The sequence below is a fragment of the Phaethon aethereus genome (assembly GCF_964289735.1).
Source record: "Phaethon aethereus genome assembly, chromosome: 18".
Lineage (NCBI taxonomy): Eukaryota > Metazoa > Chordata > Aves > Phaethontiformes > Phaethontidae > Phaethon > Phaethon aethereus.
Window position 1 is genome coordinate 5,639,739 of NC_138594.1, and position 23,485 is coordinate 5,663,223.

Consider the following 23,485-nt stretch of genomic DNA (forward strand, 5'->3'; position numbering starts at 1 on the left):
AGCTAGCAATAGCTTTGATTCTGGTTAAAGAATATAGTCATGTAAAAAAGTTCCTCTCTTAAATACTTGACACACAGAGGGAAGACGGCATTAAATCAGATGCATTCCGAAAGGAGCGTTAAGAATCTGGGATCGGTAAAACAGACAGGAGAAAAATGGGAGTTATTCCCATTAGCAAACTTGAACTTTAATTTTAGAACCACTGTAGCTGGAGAATACAACACTACGTATTTTCTTCCTTTGCTTTCATATTCACTACTGTACCTCCACTCCTCTTTTTTCCCTCATGGGGTAGCAGTAAAGTAAATAATCCTGTAGCCTCCTTTCCAAATTCTGAATTCTTTCATTTTTGCTATTATCAGCACCTAGTTGGCTTTGGTGAAAAGGTAGGATTTGCAAGGTGTCCCAGTGCAGAAGAAAACTTCAGTAACAGTAAATCAGTAAACCTGAGAGCAGACCATGAAACAACTCCTTAGAAGTGCTAAATTATCCCTTCTGTCCTTTTAGGTGATTTTGACTGCTCTGAATATAGCTGGGTTGCAGCACAGAACAGCACCAACAGGGAGAGGGTGTGGAAGAAAATAAGCAGCAGCTGCAGAAAGTATGCAATGGTGGCATTGGAAGAGAAAAGGTCTCAATTCTCCCTTTATAAGAACAAAAATACTTGGTTACTTAGCAGTGTTACTATGGTGACAGTCGTGCAATGCACTAAAACAGCGTCAGCTTTCCCCACCATGCATATTTTTAAACCATTTTTGCAGCATGATTATTCTGCGTTCATAAAGCTCCTCTTTAACATACTAGAAGTACGACCAGTGAGCGAGTACACATGCTCCTTTTTTCAAACTTTTCATCTGTGCACAGCTGGTTTTGTTTAAATTAAGAATAGGAATGATTTCTGGGTTCAGAGATGTGCACACAATAGAAGTGACAGAGCATTAGTGTTATAACACAATAGCAAGCAGTGGGGAAAAAAACCTTTCACAAGCTCCAAGAGAAAGGGACAATGGGTCCTATTAATATGATATAAGAAGTTTCTTCTTTCTTTTATGAGGCTCTTGTTCTGGACAGAAGGCTGTACGTTTTATAGCTGTTCAAGAATATCTCAGCCCTCTCCCTCTTTCTAAATTAATCCCAAATTTAACTATATTGACTGTAGCTAAACGTTGTCCTAAGTCAGAAAAAGAAAAGATTTCCAGAAGCAGCAGAATTGAGAAGTACTTATGGTTTTCAGATTGCTTCATTTAATACTTTTATTTTAGGACCTTATGTTACAATTATTTTATAAACAGGAGAGAAGGGGAAGTAGATGTCTAAAATTTTTCTCACTATTTTCAAAGTATTTTTACTTTTGTTTCACAACGAATTTTCCCCATCTGGAGTAGCCTCCTCTCTGCCAAGCCTTTGCAAGTTTCCTTCATGCACATATTGATGCATTTCTCATCTTTAGTCCTCAAAATGCTTCCCGTTTGCCCTGTGAACACTTGCAAATTACAACATTACCTGCTTATAAGTGTTTATTGAACTGTGAGCAAAAAAAAAACACCCAAGAAGAATTTGTTGTTCTGAATGGGAAGACTGAATTGTATGTGTTCAATTTGGAAGAGAACAATTATCTGCCAAAAGTTGGCAAGCTCAGTGCTTACAGCAACAAAGTACTTGAAGGTTTCAAAGAGATTAACAGTGACACAGGATTCTTTCTCCCTGAAGAACGTGCAGAGTATTGAAAACTGTTCACAGTCAGTTTTATTGGGCTCTTAAATTAGGCTGGTTTTATTTCTTGATGTACCATTGCCAATATGTTCTTGTAATGCATCATTTCTCAGCACAGCCTTGTTTGAAGAAAAAGTGATTATAGTAAACCGTAGCCACATCAAAATATTCCATCTCATTAAGCATAGCTGTCCCTTCCACATGTGGTGAACAGTTCTCTTTCACACTGCAGAGCAGGCAGGAAAAAGCTGCTAAAGACTATAGGACACTGAAAGATCTCGCTTCACCATGGACCAACACAGCGCTGCAAGAGAACCTGTAATTTGTGGTACAACACAGTAAGAGACACATGAGTCAAAGCAGCACATGCATCGCTAAGACCGGAGCTATTAAAGGAGCATGAGAAGATTACAGAGAGATCAAATGTTGCTTTTTCTTTTCTAATAATAGAATTGGATGGATTTTTCTATGTTATTGGGGTGTTTTGAACCAGAAATTTTGTCTCAAGTCCACCTTTGCCGACAGGAAATAACTGAACTGCATTATCCAATATTCCTTTAGCAGTCTGGTAAAGCAGAGTATATTATAAAATGCTACACATTTTTCCTGTATTATAGGTCTCCCTTTACAAACAAAGTCATTAGATATTACACACCTTTCAGGATTTCAATTTTACTGTGTAGATACAATCACAAAAGTTAGAATTAGATCCTCAAAAGCAAAGCAGCTGCCGTAATCCTGAGGGACTCAATGCAAGGGCGAAACGCTGCTGCCGTAGGACTAAATGCATTTAAGAAGGATGTTGCAAGGACATTGCTTAATTTTATAATTTTCTTCTGTCACATTTAAAAAATACAGCGTGTGGAAATCCTGATATGTAACACAAGTAAAAAGCGCAGCTGTGCTCACCCTCAAAATCTCTACAATTGGTGCTGGGCTTGACACGAAGAGCCACAACACGTCTTTGGCTGAGAGACATCCATGTACAGACCTTTCCAAAAACAATTCTGCCTGCAATTCTGCTGTTCCCTAATAATGTACTTTTACAATTTCCCACCAGCCTCTGGAACATTTGTGTACTCCGATGTATTAGAAGCTGACATCGTGCACCAAGAAAAACACAGGATGGTGAAGCAGCTTGAACTTCAAATTTAATGGGCTCATTATATAAACCCTTCACTTTCTTAATGCACGTTAACAGTAAGAACACTGACAAGCATAATTTCAGCCAAAATAGCACTTGTATTAAGGCTTCTTTTCCAACTGCTTCCCTTAGCAACTCATATTAAGAGTAGAGTCAAAATAACAGGATTTATTTTACTTTTATCTTTGCTTGTATTTCAGCTGTGTTTAAAGACATGGAAGCAATTCAAAAGTGAGACTATTTTAAACTCACTGCAGTTACTTTTCATACCCAAGGGAATTAAGCTTGCTGCCACTACCCTTAGGCTTTGGGATTCAGCACTAACAGGATCCTCTCAAAAAAATACCTTTAGAAGAGCATTTAGGTATGACCCCAACCCCATTTTCAGAAGGACCAAAGCCTCTGTTCTGGCTTTTTCCTTCTCAAACCATGCCTAGGCCTAATAAAATACCTTGATAATGGGCATGTGCTCAGCCCTCAGTGGAGAAAGTCACTCATTTATGCAAATAAGTTACTCAGCTTCTCTGACCAGATTATTATATTCCCAGTCTCCTGCCTTAAAGGATGGGGATTGTTCAGTATTTCCATTAGATGACTCAAAACTAACTTCTAGGCTTAAAAGAAAAAAAGATCTGACAAAACTTGCAAGCAATTTTACATCATGCGTTATTCCTCCAGTGGCCGAATCCTCCAAATAGAACTTCTAACCTGGTGAAACAAGTATAAATTTTAGTCACCATTCAGAAAATGAAGCATACTGAGTGTTTTCTTAAGAGCTTAATTGCGTGAAACAGGCTGTTAAGATGTTTTCTTTCTTTTTGATGTTTTCTGTTCAAAATTGCTAGAACAGTAACCTTCTAAGAGTAGCACAACATTCTCCAAGGGCACCTCAAGAGATTGAGGCAGACTGCCTCAAGACCTGGCAATCGAATCTAGTCCACTGCATTTCGTGTGCCACATACAAACTTTAATTTCTTCCTGCAATGTCTGACCATGTTTGGGTACTAATCTGCAAGTGCACACCAACATTCACCATGCCTTCCTATCCACTGGAGTATGTGGAATTTCTGAATTATTCCTAAAGCCACAAGAAACAAGGGGCACTCAACCAGGATGCTGCTCTAGCTTGACAGGCTGCATTCCAGCAGCTTGATCATTCCTGCGTATCACTGTGTCGCCTTCCTCTCCCTGCATTAGGGCAGTGTAGATCAATAGAAAAAAAAACACCGACTTATGGGAGGCCAACCAAGAGACTTCAAATTCTCAGCAGCTGCTTTTGGAAAGAAACAATTCTGGATTAACTCCCACAAATCAGCAAATACCTTCTCATCCCCCATATACTGCTGTTCACAGGTCTTCACCATTCTCTTTATAATACATACATATTTTTAAAAATCATTATACTTCTGCTAAGAAGCATGTATATCAGTGCCAGTGTATCTCATGGATGTTAGTTCACATGTTAGTAATCAGCTCGGGGGCGTGTGTGGAAGCAAGCAGATGGTTTAGACCGGATATACCTCAAAAAGCTTTAGAAATATTTTTTTGGTAAGGTAACATTCCCAGGCACCAGGAAGGGGGAAGTGAATTGGACTGCAGCTTGGGAAACAAAAAACATCTTTAATACACAGGTAGTCAGCTTTTTGGAAAGGAACATTTCGCTGAAGCCAGTTCTGGAAGGACAAACGCTCCTCCAAAAGGAAACCTTCACTTCTACAAGCCAAATCCCTGCCACCATGCAAGCAGCACAGTTAAACTTTGTTTTTTTGCAGTTAACTTTCCCCATCAGTACGGCTCCCCACAGCAGCCCTTGTGCAAAGTAGGCTTAAGTGGTTTTTTCTCCACTGTGTTTTTACTTTGTTAAATGTTCTCATTTGCAAAGAGAGAAGTTATTTTCTTATTGCTGGGAAACAAAAGCTGCTTGGCAGTGACTCAGTACTAAGAACTCTCTCTCGCTGGAAAAGACCAAGAAGGCTTTAGTTACACAAGACTACAAATGAGGCTTATGGGGAGTACAGGCAACCCACCCAGCATGAGACAGGCAGATTCAGACCTATGAATGAATGACTGTGTATCATCTGAAACACAAGAATTTTCTATATGCTCATTTCTGGGCCTTGACAAATATGAGGTAGTTTAACCAACCTTATTTTTCACTTGTGTGTAAATCTTGGCACAGTCTATGCCATGATGGTATGACTAGTCAGATTTTCAAAGTACTGGGATGATGACCCACTGCACAACTGGTATTTGTAAAAGTGAATATTAGATGCAAGACGACCTTCCCTACTGCTTTTCTTAACACAGTAAAGAACATTATGACTGTATTTTAAAAGGGAAAAAATGAGTGTTTAAGCTTTCCATTGCAATTTCCATTGTTCCACTGCAACAAGTGTTTAAAAAAAAAAAAAATCAAATTGGAGCTAGAACACAATATGCTACTCCAAAGCTTTTCCAGCAAGATTCACCAATGGTTAAACTGCTGCCTATCACAGCAAGATCAACAAACAAAATGTTTGCATAGCCACTTACCACTGAACTGGATTTAAGCAATGAGAAAGTACATCAGGAAATACCTTGTGTGGAAGCCCTTTGTCTGAATTAAAAATGATAATCCTTCATCTGAATGAGAGCTACTTCAAAGACTTTAAGAATCAAGACAAATGAAGCAGGCAGCGAGCATCCATTAAAAAGGAAGGCTCTGTGTTCCATCTTGTTTAGTTAAAAAAGGAAACCAAATTCCTACGCCCCACATATGAACATACCTTCATTTTCATACATTAATTTTGGAACAGTAAAAACTCTTCTTCTCTATGAAGAGCAGAATTTCACCGAAGAGAGGAAAATCCAGCCTTTACAAACTGAGCTGTACTTGAGAAGGGTGTGAATAGCAGAGAAGAACTGGCAGAACATTCACTCTGACAGCCATGCAGATGGCTCTGAGGGGACAGCTGCATTGTGTGGTGGAATGTATTCTGGCGAATCTCTTAAAATGAGAACTATCTGACATTCACCTGGCAAATGTGAGTAGCCCCTTACCCTAAACGACAGGCAAAGAATTGAACAACTCTCCCTTCTCCCCCCATCACACTTTACTATGCTGGCAACTGCATCCTGGTCTTACCCTGCTTTGGCCCTCTCCTATCCTTCCATTACAGTCCAAAAACATTTTACCCTGTTGTTGCACAAGTAACTCAGGAACAGGATATACTGTCTTCACCCTCCATTCCCTGGTACAAGATGAAATTTGGCCTCTTACAGACTAATGATGACTATTAAGTATATCTAAGTATATCCAAAAAATAAATAATCCTTCTATAAGTTATACAGAAAAATCAATAGGACAAGTCAGTATCAATAAGACAAGAATTCTGCTTCATTTTAGAAGCTAAAAAGTTCTTGTTTACTGCACAAGTGTACAAAGTGTTACTGACCTAGGACTTTCTGATTAAATGATCATTAGTGTATTTAGAGTGTAATCCTACAGCACCGCAAACAAGCAGTTTGGTTTCATATAACCATTCCCAAAATGGCCCAACTGCCTCTGCTTTGCAGAAATACACCCCAGCTTTAAAGTTTCAAAACAATGGAGTTAGTCTAAAATTTTTAGAAAAGGGGCTGTTGAAGTTTTATATAATTATGCATCAAATCCTTGAACAACAATGGGGTTTTAGTTTTTGATATTTTAATTATTTTTTATATAGACCACACACATATGCATTATTATACAAATTATGAGACAAGTACTAACAAGAATCTACTCTACACAACTGAAGGTTAATTAATTTCTCAAAGAGTGAGAGAAGCACGCTTGAAAAGCAATCTCAGACGTTCTCCAGTGCGGTGAACGGAGCTTTCAGGTAGAGTATGTGGAAAGAAAAATTGTCAGTAGTTCAAGAACTTACTGCAGCATGATATTCAGATTCTTATAATGCTGTATTGATGATATTGCACTGAAGTGGTGCCTGGGTCTACGTGTCTCTCATTCAGATGATCAAGGGCCCAACTAATTCAAGAGGGACTAACACACTGAATCAGTCATGAGCATGTAGACATTACTGGATCCTGCACAGGTCTCAACGTATTCGCTCTGCTTCAAACACCCACAGGTGTTAAACAACCTGTGCTCTAAGTAGCCCATACAGCCCTAAAAACACTGAAGATCGCTGCAGAAACCATTTCATTAACATCATCAGGGCTTCACTTGATCTTGCTAGAGTACAAAGTCCTAAGATGACTTGCTGTTTACAGTATCCTTGACTCTAGAAAAGCATTTGAAGCCAGTCAAGCCAGTAAATTGACCTTTCTCAGCTCACCTCTCCTTTTGCGGAACGGAAATGAAATTCCTGAGAAATTCTCCAGGAAACCAGGAGCTGAGGGAAATAAAACCAGCTATAAGCAGAGGTGGGCAAGAAAACATCTCTTTCTCTGGAATTCACTAAAGCCAATAAAAACTTTTCTTCCATGCAAAGGCAAGAATTTATTAGGTGTACAGAAGAGCATAATCCCTACTCCCCCTTGTCGTCTTTTGATGCTCATAGTTGTTTAAAGAGGTCCTCTTGATTTAATCAGGTTTCATAGAAAAAGGTTTCAGACCCTACACTGCTATGAATGACCCACTTATACCTTGCAAACGTCCACATGGAAAGAGGAAGGGAGGATGAGATTTATTCCAATACATTTAAATTCACCCCTTCGCTTAACTCTGTAAAGCCTTAGCTTTCAATACTTTGTATGAAGAGAGCAGGACTGTTCTGTCCATTTTTATATTTAACTGTATTAGAGGCCTGTAGTACTTTAAAGCTAAGGATCCAGTTATGCTTCTCGCACACTTCAAATATAGCCTACTCTTAGATGGTATGAACAGAGCGAATGAAAACCTGTCAAAGTAATCTTGTGGATGTCACCACAGAATAAACAATACATATTTGTTCTATAAAATAGGTTAACGGGCCTGCCACATGCAAAGCAGGCACAGCAATTTGCTGCTCAAATCCTAGAAACAGAGAGAAAGCTTCTAACCGTCACATCCATTCTGCAAATTCCTGAAACAGAAAGCATCTGAAAGCAATGAGGACATTGCCCACAACCACCACAAAATAACCCAGTATACAGACTAAACTCAAATTCAATAAATAATTCGTACCGTTGTATGAAGAGCTTTGATTCAATTAATTTAAAATCTCTATGGAGTCGGGAAACAGCACAGAAACTATTCTTGTGCTTTAGCTCAAATAAGTTATTCTAGCTGAGATCGTAACAATTTAGGAACAATTTTTTGTTTGCTTCTGGATCACCATCACTCCAAACAGCACTTACCCCCAGTCACCCAAAACACATCGGAGATGTACACAGGGGAAGCAAAACAACCTTTCAGAATAGAGACTCTGTGGCTTTTGACAAGGAACAAAGCTCTATCACAGGCAACAGGAAGTATCAACGTGGCATATCTCCACGCAGCTCCGTAGACACAGTCCAGGCTACTTCACACTTATTTAATCCCTTTGAAGTCTTCTGCGGTGTAAAAGGAACAGCTTCATGTTAAATTTCAGCCGTAACAATAGTTCATACACACCACCAACCACAAAAATCAAGAACCACCACTGAAATGGTATTATATATGAAACTGTATGCTCAATAGCTTGCAGTTTGAGTGCTGCTTATACAACGCATCGCACACCACCCCGGGTTTCTGACAATGGGACCTTTCACATGTTAACACTGCTACAAAGCACCTTCAAGTGAATGTAATAGCACTAACACACAAATACTGGCATTTCCGTTCATCTCTTGAGCTCAGGCAGCATTTCCATGGTTACAGTGTTGATCACTATTGGCTTTAAGTACATTCCAAATATAGATCAAATGCATAGCTTGGCATTTTACACAGCCCTAATAAATGCCCTAATAAATACCCTGCAGGCTAGTTCTTGTAAACTAACTTTGAGTCCCTCTGAGCTGTAACGCACTCACAAATACGCTGTAGTGCCACCCGAACGCTTTGCAAGCATACTGCTCATTATATCATCTGGGTCGTTTGTAAAAGCAGTCACTGAAACTGGACAGATCTTCAAGCAATCTCATCACAGCACCTGCACCATACCCCAATACTTTGGTTTACCGAAGTTTCTACCTCTTAAAAATAAATTTCTCTTGTTTGTGCTTAAATCTCTTTCCTCCGAGACCACCATGCAAGGACAGCATGGACGGTCCTACTGAAATCAAAATATCCTTACTGCACAAAACATCGCCCCAAACCACGCGCACTTTGGGATATTACCTTAACCGTCAATCACAGGATACTGTTTGCAACAAGCACGCCGTTAGGTAGCTGTTGCAGAGAATGTTTTGGAGAAATTAATGTTAAGGATGCATCGACTAGATAGGATTATGCATTAGTATCACTTTCATTAACAGGATTTAGAACTAATTATCTTCTACTGCTATTAAAAGTTATAGAAGACATCAAACCCAACCTGAGGAAGATAGTAACAATTTCAGGAAAAAAACCAATCCCTTTTCCTTGTAGTAATTTAAAAAGTTTACACACATCTCAGTTTTAGTTTACATTCTCTGTGAAGATGTGAACCAAGGAAGTGCTTATTTTTCTACTAGCATACAAACCAGAAGTCAGAAGGATTTCACAGGCAGCTTATTGAAAAGGTTGCTGTATTTAGATAGCACCTACAATTAAGTACCAGTAAAATTCTAAGCTTTTCCAAGGAAATACTTGATAATATATATTCATAAAGCATTCTTGACAAATTTGATTTGCACTAAAAACACCAAAATGTTTGCTTCAGACCGCCCAAACCCAAAAGCAAGGTAGAGGATAGAAGAAAAAAAAACAAACCAGGAGCAAGGAGTTATTGGGGGACCAGAAAGTCCGAAGTAAACTTCCTCTGTGCTGGAGCAGAAATTTGTAGGCCACAGAGCTAGTGAATCTCAGCTTCAGTATCCAGTGTTTTCAAGCATGAAAGTTACTTTAATATATTAATATTTCATTAAAATAATTGAGACCTTATAAATAAAGCAGGAGATTCAAAACAGGCTATGAAGCAATCTTCCAGATAAGTGAAATTTTACTCGTAATTCACTGTTGAGTTATGCAATTGTGGTAACCAACTTACCAGACCCAGCAAAGAGCCTCTGCTTTCCTGCACCAGAAGAAACAGCCAGACACAGAAACCTCTACTCTCATGCGGGATGTGACCAGTCAAGCCACCCACGTAGGCTCTTTCTATACAGATCACTACTTTATCCCCCTCGGTGTATCCTTCCTGCATGGATACCATTCAAGAGCTGGGCATTTTCATTTCAGAAGAGTGGTCACACAGAAGCTTTGCTAGCAAAATCAGTGGCCCAATTGTTGCATACAGCTGCACGTAACGAAACTGGAAGGGGACTGGCTCTTAACCACCTACGAGCCATTTTGCTACATGCAGAGACACAATCTTCTTCCAGATAAAAACTAAACTCTTCAATGTCTTAATGCAACTTTATTCAAGCTTCTGGAGGTAAAGGTATACTGATTCAGCAGGCAAAACAGTTTGGGGATAAAGAACCTGACATGAAGACAAAGGCTAACATTCCATCTTTTATCTGTAAAAGATGATCTTTAATAACCACAGGCATGCCTCAACGGTACTTTAATTGGAAGAGTGGTTTCTTCAAAACAGATACAAGTAATTTGTGGTTTGCTTAAATAAATTTGCACAGCTGGAACTGTGTAATACTTGATTCTGGGAGCCTGAATGTCCATTTTCAGAGAACAAATGAATCGCCAGGGTGGGATTTGAGGAGAAAGTGGCTAGCCAGCGTAAGAGTTTAAGAGTTGCCCCCACTTGCCTCCCAGACACTCACTAGAGGATCATTACTTCTTTTCTCCCGTTCAAGAACTCCAGAGAGCCCAAAAGAGCCCAAGACATAGTGCCACTCCACTAAAGACTGAGCGAGGCTAACTTCAATTGCAGCCTCCGCACAATCTTGAGACATGAATCTCTAAAACAAGAAGCTAAAATAGAGAAGTGGGCAAGTACCACTCCTTCCTCAAGAAAAAAAGATTAAGGACAGAAAACCAAAACATGCTGAATATAAATAAAATAATTTTCATCTTCCTTTCCTTTGGAGTAAGCTGGGAAAGCCAATCACTTAGGTTAGGCTGGCTTGCGAGTGGAAGACCAGTATCAAATTTCTGGTTAGAAAAAAAAATAGCTAACCTTATTCTGGTCTAGGTTGAAGGTGGAACATCGACAGACTTTATAGCCATGCTGCTGTAAGGTGCTCTTCAGTATACACAGGCCATAGCTTACTTAGTGGGGGCAATAGCAATATCAGATTGACTTGCAATTTCACTTTAACTTGTTTATATTAAATGCATGTGCAAAACTATTCTACAGAAAAAAATGGGTGTTTGCTCTGCCTATGTTCCAAGCAAGACAAGTGGAATCAGTTCTGTCCCACAAGCCACGTAGCTCCGAGCACACCACTTTGTTTGGCAGAATGTGCCCTGCAATTAGAATCAACTTCAGTAGTTTCCAGGATAGGAAGCTTGGCTTCTGACCCCAATTGCACAGGACATGACTGTTTTCGCTCAAGGTTAAAGTACTACGGAGAAGAGACTGACCTCCAAAAGAGCATCACAGTAAAGGCTGGCAACAGACCAGTGAAAGCTGAAATGCTTGGAGACCGACATGATTACTGGGGAATGTGAGCTATTCTCAAGCACTTCCTATTTATCTGCAACAATGGCAATATATAAACCTTTACATAACACAGGAACATATCTTTCTTTGAAATTTTTAAGATACACACATTAAAATGACTGTAAACCTTTAAGCTCGTCTTACCATTGCTTGTAAATAACCATTTACTTGTCTCACAGAACAATGACAACTATATTCTGTATAGCTAACAGGCATCTTGCAAATGCACATGATACTGTCACACTGAAAGCAGAATTTGGTACTTAGCTTCCCCATTCCTTTCCAGTTAACAAAATTGCATGTCTGGTTCCTCTGCAGTCAGTTTTACTTTAAAATTCAGCTGCAATCCTACTGTGTCCACTGAGGAGCTATTTTTGGAACAGTCAAATATTCCTTACCGCTCTATTGCTCCATGCTTAAGTCTCACTTTTACGAGTCCTACAATTGGTATTCGTCACTTTTTGGTCTTAAAATCACAGACACCTTCAATAAGCAGGTCTGTTAAAACATGTTTAACATCTGGAATATGTTATGGTATTTTAAATAAAATTATTACTGTGTAGACAAAATCTGGTTTATGAGTGGGGGAAGAAAGGATGACTACAGCATTGCTACAGTAGACTCAGAATTCCTCACTAAACCATTATCTGAGAGGTTAAAGACTTGTATTGCCACAAAGAACAAAGTCTCCTGATCTCCATCCAGATCAACACCCCCACCGCATGAAGGTTCAGTGAAACAGGTTTGACTTCATTGTCTGAGACTGCACCCACCAGGTTTTTAATCTGGCCCAGAGGCAACTGGCCTCTAAGCACTGCAAGAGTGATTTCATCCTACCAAGCATATAATCAGTACAGTAAAGAAAGCTTTGCCAAAAGGGCAGAATTCAAGATAAGCAGCATAGCTCAATCATAAAGGTCTCGGTTTGGCTTTTGGACCAGCAAAATATCAGCTTCCAGGTAGAGAACAGCTGCACTCTATTAAATAAATTTTAATTGGTTTGCTAAGTACATCAATTAAGTCTTGACCATTCACTAATGCCAACGGCATGCCATCAAAACACAGCATGACAGGGTCTGCAGCTTGCAGACACTTTACCTCTTAAGCTAGAAAGTTAAATGCAACATTTAAAAAGAATCTTAACCTTACACACATGCCTGATATATCATGAGATGCCTGGATGGTGGAAGATCAACAGCACAGAACAGTGGTTCCTCATATGGAATCATAAATTATTAAACAGACTAAGACTCATCACCATGAAAAAAAAAACAAAACTAAAAACTGGGGGAGATACCTTACAGATCTAGCAGAGCAAGCAGCACAAAGAATGTGAGTAGGGTTTTATTGCCTCTTCCAACACAAGGAGCAGGTGCTGTGAAGCTGAGTGAGCAGGAGCCAGACCCTAGATAAAGGACACATCTCTTGACAGAGCGTGTCATGAAGCACAAACTCCTGCTGGAGGGTGTCACGATAGAGTTGACTTGGCTCCAGAAAGGAACTGGGCAGGCAGAAGAATGAAACCGCATGCAGTGCTATTACAGACAACGGGCACATTCTGGACCAGAAGGGCTGTCAAGACACTTCGCTGTCGGATGAAAGCGTATCTCGAGAGTGTTACCATATGTTTATATCATTCTTACCCTCTTCCCTCGAGGCAGACACTGCCCTTGGCCATTGCCAGATACGTAGCTCGCTAGCCAGATAGGCCTTATGGCACAATCCAGTACTGTGGCTCTCATTAAGAGACAGAACACAGTCCCTTTCCCCACATCCAAACACATCATTAAGATATCAATAACCAGGTAATACCACTGCTAGATGCATCATTGGCATGTTAAGGTGGTACAACAACTGCACCCCTGAATCTACTCCCCAATAAAATACAAACAGAAAGATACCACCTAGCCTCAAAAGATAAGACAATTGAACAGTACAGACTTCTTCGATTCTTTTCTAAAAAGCAGTTAAAATCAGAGATTACAGACCACCAGTTCTTTGTCCTTACCCTCTTTTACAGCAAAGAAAGGCAGGCAAACAAAAGCAAGAATCAGTTTAGTCAACACAGAACAAAGAAGTGAAATTGCTTTAAATCCTGTTCACTACATCATCAGTGGCTGCACCATGCAGACCATGAAACACTTAACAGAAATAAGTAATTTCATAGGACCATGAATTCAGTAATGAAGAATTTATCCACAGGCCAATGAATTGCACCGCAAAGAGAGAGTTTCGCAAATTAAATAGTATAATTTACACACTGAATGAAATAGCCAGAAAAATGTCCTCTGGAATGGATTCCAAGGACTGATGTTCCTGAAATGGACTTAATGTCTATGGCATTCACATTTTACACTAAATGAAGAGACAGAATGCACTCGAGAAAGGACGCTCTCATCAGGAAACTAACTGTTCCCCTCCTGTTGTGGCTTAAATATAAATGACACATCACCATCCTGACCATCACCAGAGAAATATTCTTTTTCACAAAATGAGATCTATTATCAAAGCAATACGATATAGTATTACAGCAGCAGTAGGCAAGGCAGAAAACATTTCAGCCTCTCTGTGACTGACAACTAAGAGGCTTGCAATGTAGTTTTCAACTGTTACACACATTGATCTGCATATATTCCAAAAAACACCTATACTGATGTAATTTATATTCTCAAAATTTGAGAATGAAACCAGTTATAATTATCCAACAAGTAATCCAAAATGTACATAGCCCTATAGATTTAGATATTAAACTTCATAAATCTGACCCGGACAAAATTTTGACATGCTAATTTAAGAGTACCCAAACATACATAATTAAGAATTAAAGCAGTTTAAAAAAAAAAAATTTATAATACAAAAGGGTAGCTTCTCTTTGCTCCCTCCCACGTTCCCTCTGCTGTCAGAGTTAAAGCTGTTAAGTTCCAAAAACCCTGTGATATTTTTATTTTCAAATTTACTGATATATAGTCCCCACACCTAATTATCATAAAGTAAAACCAAAGAGGAATCCAAGACAGAAAATGTTCAAATCTGAAGTTTCATACATAAATACAAAGCAAGAAATGCAACCAGTCAGCTCGCATGCTGCCCCATTAGATCATACAAAATACCACTTTTAGGGTTTTTTTAATTTTCATTTTTCTAAGGTAAGGCCAGATTCCCCTTTATGCCAAAGCAACTCAGAGAACCCACAGCTCCAAGCCATTAAGCACAATTTGCAAATACTTCGCACTGCTAAAGAATACCAGGCCTGAAGACTGCTGAATCGTTTCTTACGGTCCCTTCCCTCACTGTTACAGAACAGGCTTCAGCATTTTTCAAACTGCATATCCCTAATTATTTCCCCATGGAATTAAGGGCTCCCGCAGCGCAACATGTACTGACACATGCCCTGCTGACTTGCGCTTTCCTGCTTGTGGCCAGCTGCCATCAGCTCACTAACAGTGCAGGGGGGACGAGCACCTGCCCCCCCAGAGGTGCTCATCAGCCCTAAGCGAGCCTGGTGGGGAAATCGGGCTGACAAGGCATTTCTTTTCCTCTTCTCCAGCTTTTGACCAACCTGTCTTCCTAAACTGGCTTGCTGATGAACGTGTCTTTGCAAGAAAGCATCGAGAGCAAGCTGGGAACACCAACTTTGCTATACTGGGAAACCACATACTCAGTTATGTTTCTCTGACCCTTAGAAGAGAGTGCCCATGAACCACAAGCTGCAAACCTCTGTGGACTGGGTGGAAATCCGTATTACTTGAGCAAAAGCAATGCAGAGTAAAAGCCAGAACCTTGGGACCTGATCTCAAATTTTGATGGCTTATTGCTTGCTCGCACTCTTTTGGCAACGCTGCCCCAGGCTGCAGTGGAGCCCAGATGATGCCAGCCAGTCCTTCCAACACAGGCTTTCCAGCCATGTTGCCACCATCATCTTCCACCAGCATGAGCTCCTGGCATGACTCTCACCTCAAACATCACTGACTGCCTACAAGTGAAACAAGCTGCATGAGAACTGACTGTGAGAAAGCAGAGTTATTAAATTACGTGTAATAGGCCCTACTTAACGTTTTACCTGAGCTGCTAACCTGACTTGTCTTAACTGTATCACAAAAATGAGATAAAAAGAGTTAATAATTCAGCTTAACAGCCTAGTGCCTCATTTAGAATATATACACAGTAATTTTAAACTACATGAAAAATTGGAAGACAAATTCACTTGGGAGGAAAGAAAATAGACCATTTAAGACTAACCTGTAATTAATTTTAACTTGAGCTAATTAACAGATTTCCTTGCAAATTCCCGGAAGATTCATTCTATATTCAGAATGCAACAGTTTTAAGATCACATCGCCACCCTCCTTCCAGAAACATACTGAATTCAAACTAAGTGCAAAGCAAACCCAATCTAGGTTACGAAAACCACAATGAATACCCCTCGATTCCGTGTTCCAAAATCTAGACTCTGACTGAATGTGCTTCACAGCAAGTCCTCAGGGGTTGCTTCCAATCCCTCAGGCTCTCCTTCTACTCCCTCTTTCGTGGTGTGCTTGTTTCCCAAAAGCATTACAGCAGAACATTTGAGCTGCTCAACAGCAGTAAGAGCTCCACAGGAACAGGAGGCACAGATTCTCAAGCTGGAGGTACACGCAACTGGCCATACCATACAGAAACGCCTCATTCTACATCTGCAGCCAACGTCTCTGATCTCTAAGCAACCTCTGGCTCCTCATTGGACACATTTTTAGAATGAACAACAAAAAAACCAGACCATATCTCTTTCCCACGGGGTTTTGAAGGCTTTTACATGTGCTTCTTAATGGCTAACCACACATTAAATTATGATCATGAAGTTGTACTTTTTCCAGATCATAACTGTAGCATCACGGGTGTCTAGGACTCCGCAGAATGTGTTAACCACTTCCTTTCTGCCAGGTTCCCATGTGTTTAACTTGGAGATTTTTAACTCAGAGGCAACAGTCACTTGTCTGATCAAGAGATCCTAGAGCAGCACTTCACACCAGTCTCAGCACTAAAACACCTGCAAAAGGTGAAAAGCATGGAGTGCTTTCAGAACAAAGGAACAAGAACTGTTCTGATACATATTTTTCTTCCATTGACACCTTTCAGTTTTGACAGCAGTGGTGTTTTAGCTTTTAAAGTGTAAAAGACCTGTTAAAAAAAAGCCTGACTAAAAGCATTTGGTGAACAAGAGAACTGTAGCTGTCAGCTACAGTCAGGTCATGTGTTTGCCCACAAAAAACAGGAAACAGCTAGCCATGGAAATATCTAAGCAGGCGATGAAACAACACATAAATTGCACAGTAAGCAGGCTGCTAAGTCAATATTTTTCCCTACTGCTCTACTTAACTCTTACATTTGTTAACCACAGCTCATTCCAAATAAGTGGCCAAAAATTCATTTGTTCTTACAACGTGCACTAACACTAGACACCATCAACAACGACATAAAACAGCAGTTAAACTGCAGACACTTAATATAAAATGAGAAAATCCATACAAGGCACTGTTCCACCACAGTTTTACCAACGCATTTCCAACAGTAAATAAGCCTGAGTTTTCAACAAAGACAGGAAGCAAAGTGGAGGAGAGTCTGGGAATCGTACAACACGGGAACACCGCTGAGTGGTTTCAGGAGCCGACACTCAGTTTTGCTCCCTTCCCCAGGCTTGAAGTATCCAAGACAAATCCTCAAGAAGGTGCACCGCAGCAGGGGAATAAATGACTTCTCTATACTACTTTGTGCCTTCAAAAGCACTTGGAGAATGGCTTCCTTTTTCTCATCGGCCTCTCAGCCCCTCTTCACATGGTGTGGAATGCATTTTTTCCAAGAAAAAGAAAATGAGACTAGAAGGAATAAAAATTGTAGGGATTTATGAGCAGGTGTGGCACTTGATACTTTTTTTTTTAAATGACATTTTAAAGTAATAACCTTTAAAATTAAAAGATTATGTACTGCCTGATCAGGAAACTCATTACAATCTAGATCAAGGGATTATACTTTGATTTGTCTATCTGAAAAAACAGGTAATTTTTTTCTAATCTATTCTATCATTGAAGCGTATTTATGCCACCTACAATCTTATTACCTTCCTGTAATTTAGGCATACTTTAATAATGGAGATTTACCTTAAACACTGTTGGGTTTTTTTCAGATCTATAAAACCAAAGAAAGTCAGTCCGTTGTCAGCAGCAAATTTGAACCACTGAAATTATAATATAATTGAAAGGGCACTACACATTATACTTAAGAAAGATTCATGCTTTAGCTGCTTTAGATATTCAATCAGAACAAAGGAAAAACATGAGACCATTTTTTCCCCCCCCCAAAGGATTTTGCTGAGAATATGTAGTTTGGAAGGAAGTAGTTTTCAGCCTCAAGGCAGTACAAAATTAATTGCTATTTTGATTTTAAAATAAAAAACAAATGCATTATTTCCACAACTGTAAGCTGCTGACATTGATGACTAATTTACCTACAGACTTCTCTCCATTGTTTGGCACCAGTGGAAGCTGACAAATGCCAGGAACTTTAACAAAGTGGAAATATTATTTTAGGTATTCAAAAGACTGCAAAATACTTTTGAAAGTCTGTCTTCTGTCACAGGCAGACTTGAAAAATCTTAGTTTTCACAAAGCCAGAAGTTCTTAAAATCTGTTAATTTGACTAAACATAACAGGACAGGTTTAGAGCACACTTGTTGTGTTCAGTCATGTTACTATTCATATTTATTTCTGAAACTAAGTAATTTGTGTCTGTAAATAGGACATTTTCTAAATGGGCTGAAGAGCAATATATTTTCCACTGAGCTTCCAGAAACAAAAAAAACCTCCTACAAAACGAAACAAAGAAACAACCCTCTGGTCAATGGTTCAATTCAACACGGTTCTTTCAAAAACCTTACTTATTTTCCATTTGCATGAATTCGACCCTTGGAATGCCATAGTAGCTGATGATTCATTATTTAAATTTGCTTTGGAAATTAAACTCAAGGGGAATTATCTAATGCATGTCAGACTGAAAAGGAGCTGTGAATCTCCGAAGTTAATTTTAGCCTCATATGAAGAAAGCTGCAAGATTCAAGTTCTTAACTGCCTTTTAACATTAAGAACTACTTAGTCAGCAAAGTCCCTCTATTACTTTAAATGCAAACCTCTAAGCCAATATAAAAAATTGAATCTATAATCTTTAAAAGTTTTATAAAAGCAGCTTCGCATTTTTTTCTCCAATATATTTAACCTTGGTAACTTGACAAGTGAGTCTAAGTAAGCAGTCGGTTTTCCACATTTCAGCTGCTTCCAGCATTATGTAAACTTCAACATGAATAGGAGGAAAAATGAGGCAAGATTCTATTCAGGCTGATCAACAGCTGTGCAAGTTGATAGGTTTTTGTTAACATATATATACACATACATACAAAGAGTTCTTAAGAAGTTGATTACGACATATGCCACAGAGTGGCCAAAAGCCATCATGTCAGCATTGGTAACCATTTGGTGAAGTCATATTGCCTCTGTTAGGCATGTCAGACTAAAATGTGATAATTTCTAGCCTATGATTCTTGAATCTTTTCAAGTTCAGGAGCTTTCATTAAAAAGATTTCATTAAAAATTTCATTAGAAATCTGCATTCAGTACTGTTTCCAAAGCAACTTAGATATTATCTGGAACCACACAACTGACCGGTAGAAGGGAATCTTCAAGGGAAATAGCTTATATCAGATTTTACATAGCTTGCCTTTATCATTAAAGGAAGGCAAGAAGCATACAGCAATGGATCTCCCAACTTGCTACCTGCAACAGTACTTCACCAGTCCTCTCGCAGATTGCAGAGATAAGGGGTTATGCCCTGAAGTGTATTGTCACAGAGAAACGTCAGGGTTCAACAGGCGATTTTTGGATTTCGGTGGAGGAGCATAAGAGAAACTTATTTTCAATACCAATTCAACTTACTAAGAAAAAGAATTTTCACTGCATCTATTTTGAAAGTCTTTATATCATAACTGTCTGCAAAACACTTGTCGTGCCACTCTTGGTTTAGATCAAAGTGGAATTAAATCTAAGTTTTTGTCTTAATATAACTGCACTCATCCTTCACAGAGAGAACAAAGTTCTCTCAAAACACACTACAGCATCATGAATGGAATGCTGATTGTACTTTATTCTCCCTCAAGTACCTCTTTGAAACCCAGGAAAGGAAAAGTGGGCAAATAGGAAGTTTGTAGTGTAAATGACCCATTCTGCAAGTGGCATTCACTTGGTTGCTTAGAGGAATCAACATAAAACTCTTCTTTTCCACATTTGAAAGCTAAATATTAGTTTGAGTTAATGAGCTCTAATTTGTAGTTGGAACACGTATCATCCAGGAAATCTTTACAGTCCACATGGGCTTCACTGACGCTGGGAATCTTCATTACTACTCTACAGAATAAATTAGTTCTTCGGTTCCATCAACTTCTCAGGGAATGGAGGACAATACTCCAAATACAATTTTTAAAAGTATTCAGCACCAAGTTAGAAACAGTGGTTTTTGTTAGACAACTCAGCATAAAGAACACTGCTGCACACTGACGAAAGGTTTCTTTGAGAGGCTTCTTACTGACAGCGGAGCATCTCTGGCCTGTGGGTTTAAACCTCTGTTTGAGGACACATTCTCTCAAAGGTTGGGTGCATATGAAAGAGAGGGACAGAGAAAAAACTCAAACATAAGAAACATATTATTAAAGGTGACTTAAATTCAAGCTTGGTACATACCACGATGTGTTCCTCATTTCAGAAGAGCTGCTGATACAGTTAAAATAACATTATAGCACTTTTTTTGTTGAGAATATGCAACATAGTACTTCCACTTTAGTGAGCACAAAATTTCACAGGAATATTCCTTCCAGAAATGCTTCATCAACTTATGCAATCACTATTCAACCAAGGGAAAACAGTACGAAAAGGCATGAAACTATCATATGCTCTTTATATTCTTTAAAGAATTTGGCTCATGGAGGCACTGCTGTACATACTTCAGAAAATGCATGACCAGTTTTGATAGATCACCACCAGGAATTTTACATGTTTTGAAAACCAATAACATAACAGAAGCGACATAGCAGGAGAACAATGGTCATCCAGTGATCATATTCTGAACAAGTCCAAGTGATAACTCACTGTCCTGACATAGACGAAATAAGTCATATGTATTATCGCTAATCTAAACTTCTAGTCTCAGAAAGCATCCTGCTCAGCTGACTGTTTCTTTTTATAAACATTCTTCTCCTCTTCGGTCACTGTTTTAATTTTTCAACTATTGTCTTCTCCTGGTTGCATATGTAGCACAGCCTCTTTCTTTCCACACAACAAAAATAAACTTTAGTGTAAGAAAAGACTTAATATTTGTTAAAGATTATACTTCAAAGGTTATCCCCAAGCTACAGAACAGTTTGAGAACTCAAAGTTAGTATTAATAGTCAGAAGTGTTTCTAATTACACCAAATAAAGCAGTGTGAAAAATCCTGATGTAAGCATTTTAACTCAAAATATCCTTGAAGTAACTTAAAAGAGGAATTTTTGCCTTCAATTCAACAGCAAGGTAAAGATTCGTCAGTTCAGCAAACAGCCAGAGAATTTTGTCCATGAAACTCATTTTTGTTGACGGATCTAAGAACAAGAACCAGTATACTTCACTGAAGGCCAAAGTTACACACACAATCAAATTTAGATTAGAAACCATCTGAAGCTTAGCTGTCAGTAAGTGTAGTAAGGTCCTAAAAGACCTTCAACGTAACACAGTCAGATTCTTCACCATTCAGAAATAACCACTCTGCCCTGAAGTGTTTGCAAGAGCAAGACCTGCATGTGTAATACTGGAACCAGGTTCAGGAATAAGATAAAGGGAAACTGAACTATTCCCCTTGGAGTGATCTAATTCTTTTTTTGCCCTGTGACTGCTAAGGATCACTTCTGTAAGGAACTCTGCACTCCAAACCATGTGATCTATCTAAATATTTACACTATGAACACTGTTAAAACTCTCCTCTGAAGCCATTAAACATTAAGTCTTTTCAGCAAGTGAAACAAAACAATTACTATCATTTAATTTTAACTGTGTTTATCAGGTAGAAGCTGACCTGACAGCTCTCCTCAGGTGCTCTTTGTAACTCATGAGAGCCACACAGCTGTGTTTTTGGCTGAATATACTTAAAATACCAAATACCTACTTCCTTTCTGTTTTCTAGAAGAAAAAAAGGGGGAGGGGGAAGAGAGAGAAAGAAGAGGGGACCTAATTAGGATTTTCTTTTTTTAATTACTATTTGTAACATTAACACACAAATTAGCAACCGTGCACCCAAGAGGCTTTCTGTTCATCTCTCTGGCCTCCACAGCAATCGGGGTTTTTTCCTCCCCCCTCAAAGTATTACCAATACTCACAAGTGCTTTCTCCTTTCTTGTTCAGCCTTATCCTTGCTTTTATGGCTGGCTCTGTGCTTTCTAGTCCTGTAAGCTCTATACTGATGAAGATGTAACCACAGCAATCTTTTAGTCAATGTACTTGACACTTTCTCCCATGCTAGAATAGATTGCTCCCAGTAATCAACTGGGAAGTACACTTTAAGCCCACTTTTGCTCTAACTTTAACAGAAATCTGTGAACTATATCTAAACTTCGGGAGAAAAACAGAACACATTATGGAAAAGAAATACTCAGGGTAGAAGAGAAACCACCAAAACACATACCTCTCGTATTCTGTGTATCATTTCAGATTTGTATGAAATATACAGTACCTATCAAATAGTAACTACTTAGCAATACAAGGAACTGTCAAGGAAGAAAATTACAGCAAAATTAATACTTACAGCCATAATTAACTCAAAAGGGTGTTTATACACCCGTACGGGGGATTGATACTTCTGCACCATAGCTGCAGTTAGTAAGATCAACTCAAACCTGAAAAAGAAATTTTTAAAACCATCTGTCAAATGTAGCAAGCCATTTTCAATCTTCTAATTATTCTGTGCCTGATACCATGCTAACAATGCTACAGGAAATCCTTCACAACTCCTTGATGACTTTTTTTTGGGGGGGGAAGCAGCAATGGCACCCTGAAAAGCTATGTCTATTTTTGTCAGAAATGACTTATCATTTCTTCCAAAGACAACACAAAATTAGCACATTTTCAGTCCAGTTTTAGCAACAAATCTTCCAACACACTTTATGACTCTTCATCAGGATTGTGAGACTTCCTGTGCTGCTGCTGACAACCAAACATTGACACATAACAGCTAAAGGCAGAAAAGCACTGCCCTGTCCCCCAGCACAGTAAGTGGGCTGTGTTGCTTATAGGTCATTCTGAATTGGGCTGGTTAGGGAGGGGGGGGGGGAGAAACAAAAAAGAAGGTTAAAAAATATACCAAGTGTTAAAAACCCTTGTTTTAAGAAAGAAAGAAAAAAATGGATCGCTACAGCATACTGATATAAGGGATTCCTTCATCATTTCCAAATCAAATTAATTAAGATTTTTGAGACAGAAACTTAAGACATAGCTGGTGAGAAAAACTACAAACATTCCAATATAAAGCCAGAAAAAAAGTCACTAGGAAAACGGACAGGAACTATTCCAATGGCTTTGTGTCTGCTTTCCCCAGCAAACTGTTCAACCCCAACTCTCTTGAATGCAATTACATTTATCGAAAAAAACACTGGCAGTAGCACTTGCAGACAAAACCACGGGGCGTTAGCCAGACTCATTTTAGCAAGAAATTGTTTTATTACAGTAAGTCGGTTTTATTTTTCAATCTGCTCTCACGTTATCTAAAAGTGCTTCTGGAAAGCGGTACCAGCTCCGGACTACGCCAGACGGGCACCGCAGCTTCTCAGGCAGGAGAAGCAGCCAGCAATAAATTCAAGTCACAAGAAAGTTCGCCCGACAT

The 23,485-nt window shown here is 39.1% G+C and overlaps 1 protein-coding gene across 1 annotated transcript in view; it reads right to left on the bottom strand.

Moving 5' to 3' along the window:
• SEC14L1 (SEC14 like lipid binding 1) overlaps positions 1 to 22,474 on the bottom strand; it is a gene marked incomplete at its 5' end in the record, with an annotated part of 39,295 nt that extends 16,821 nt beyond the window's left edge. Inside the window, one exon of the mRNA XM_082008316.1 lies at positions 22,412 to 22,474. Within this exon, the coding sequence (XP_081864442.1) occupies positions 22,412 to 22,474 (63 nt within the window). The remainder of the gene's footprint in view (positions 1 to 22,411) is intronic.
• Between the last annotated feature and the right edge of the window lie 1,011 nt (positions 22,475 to 23,485).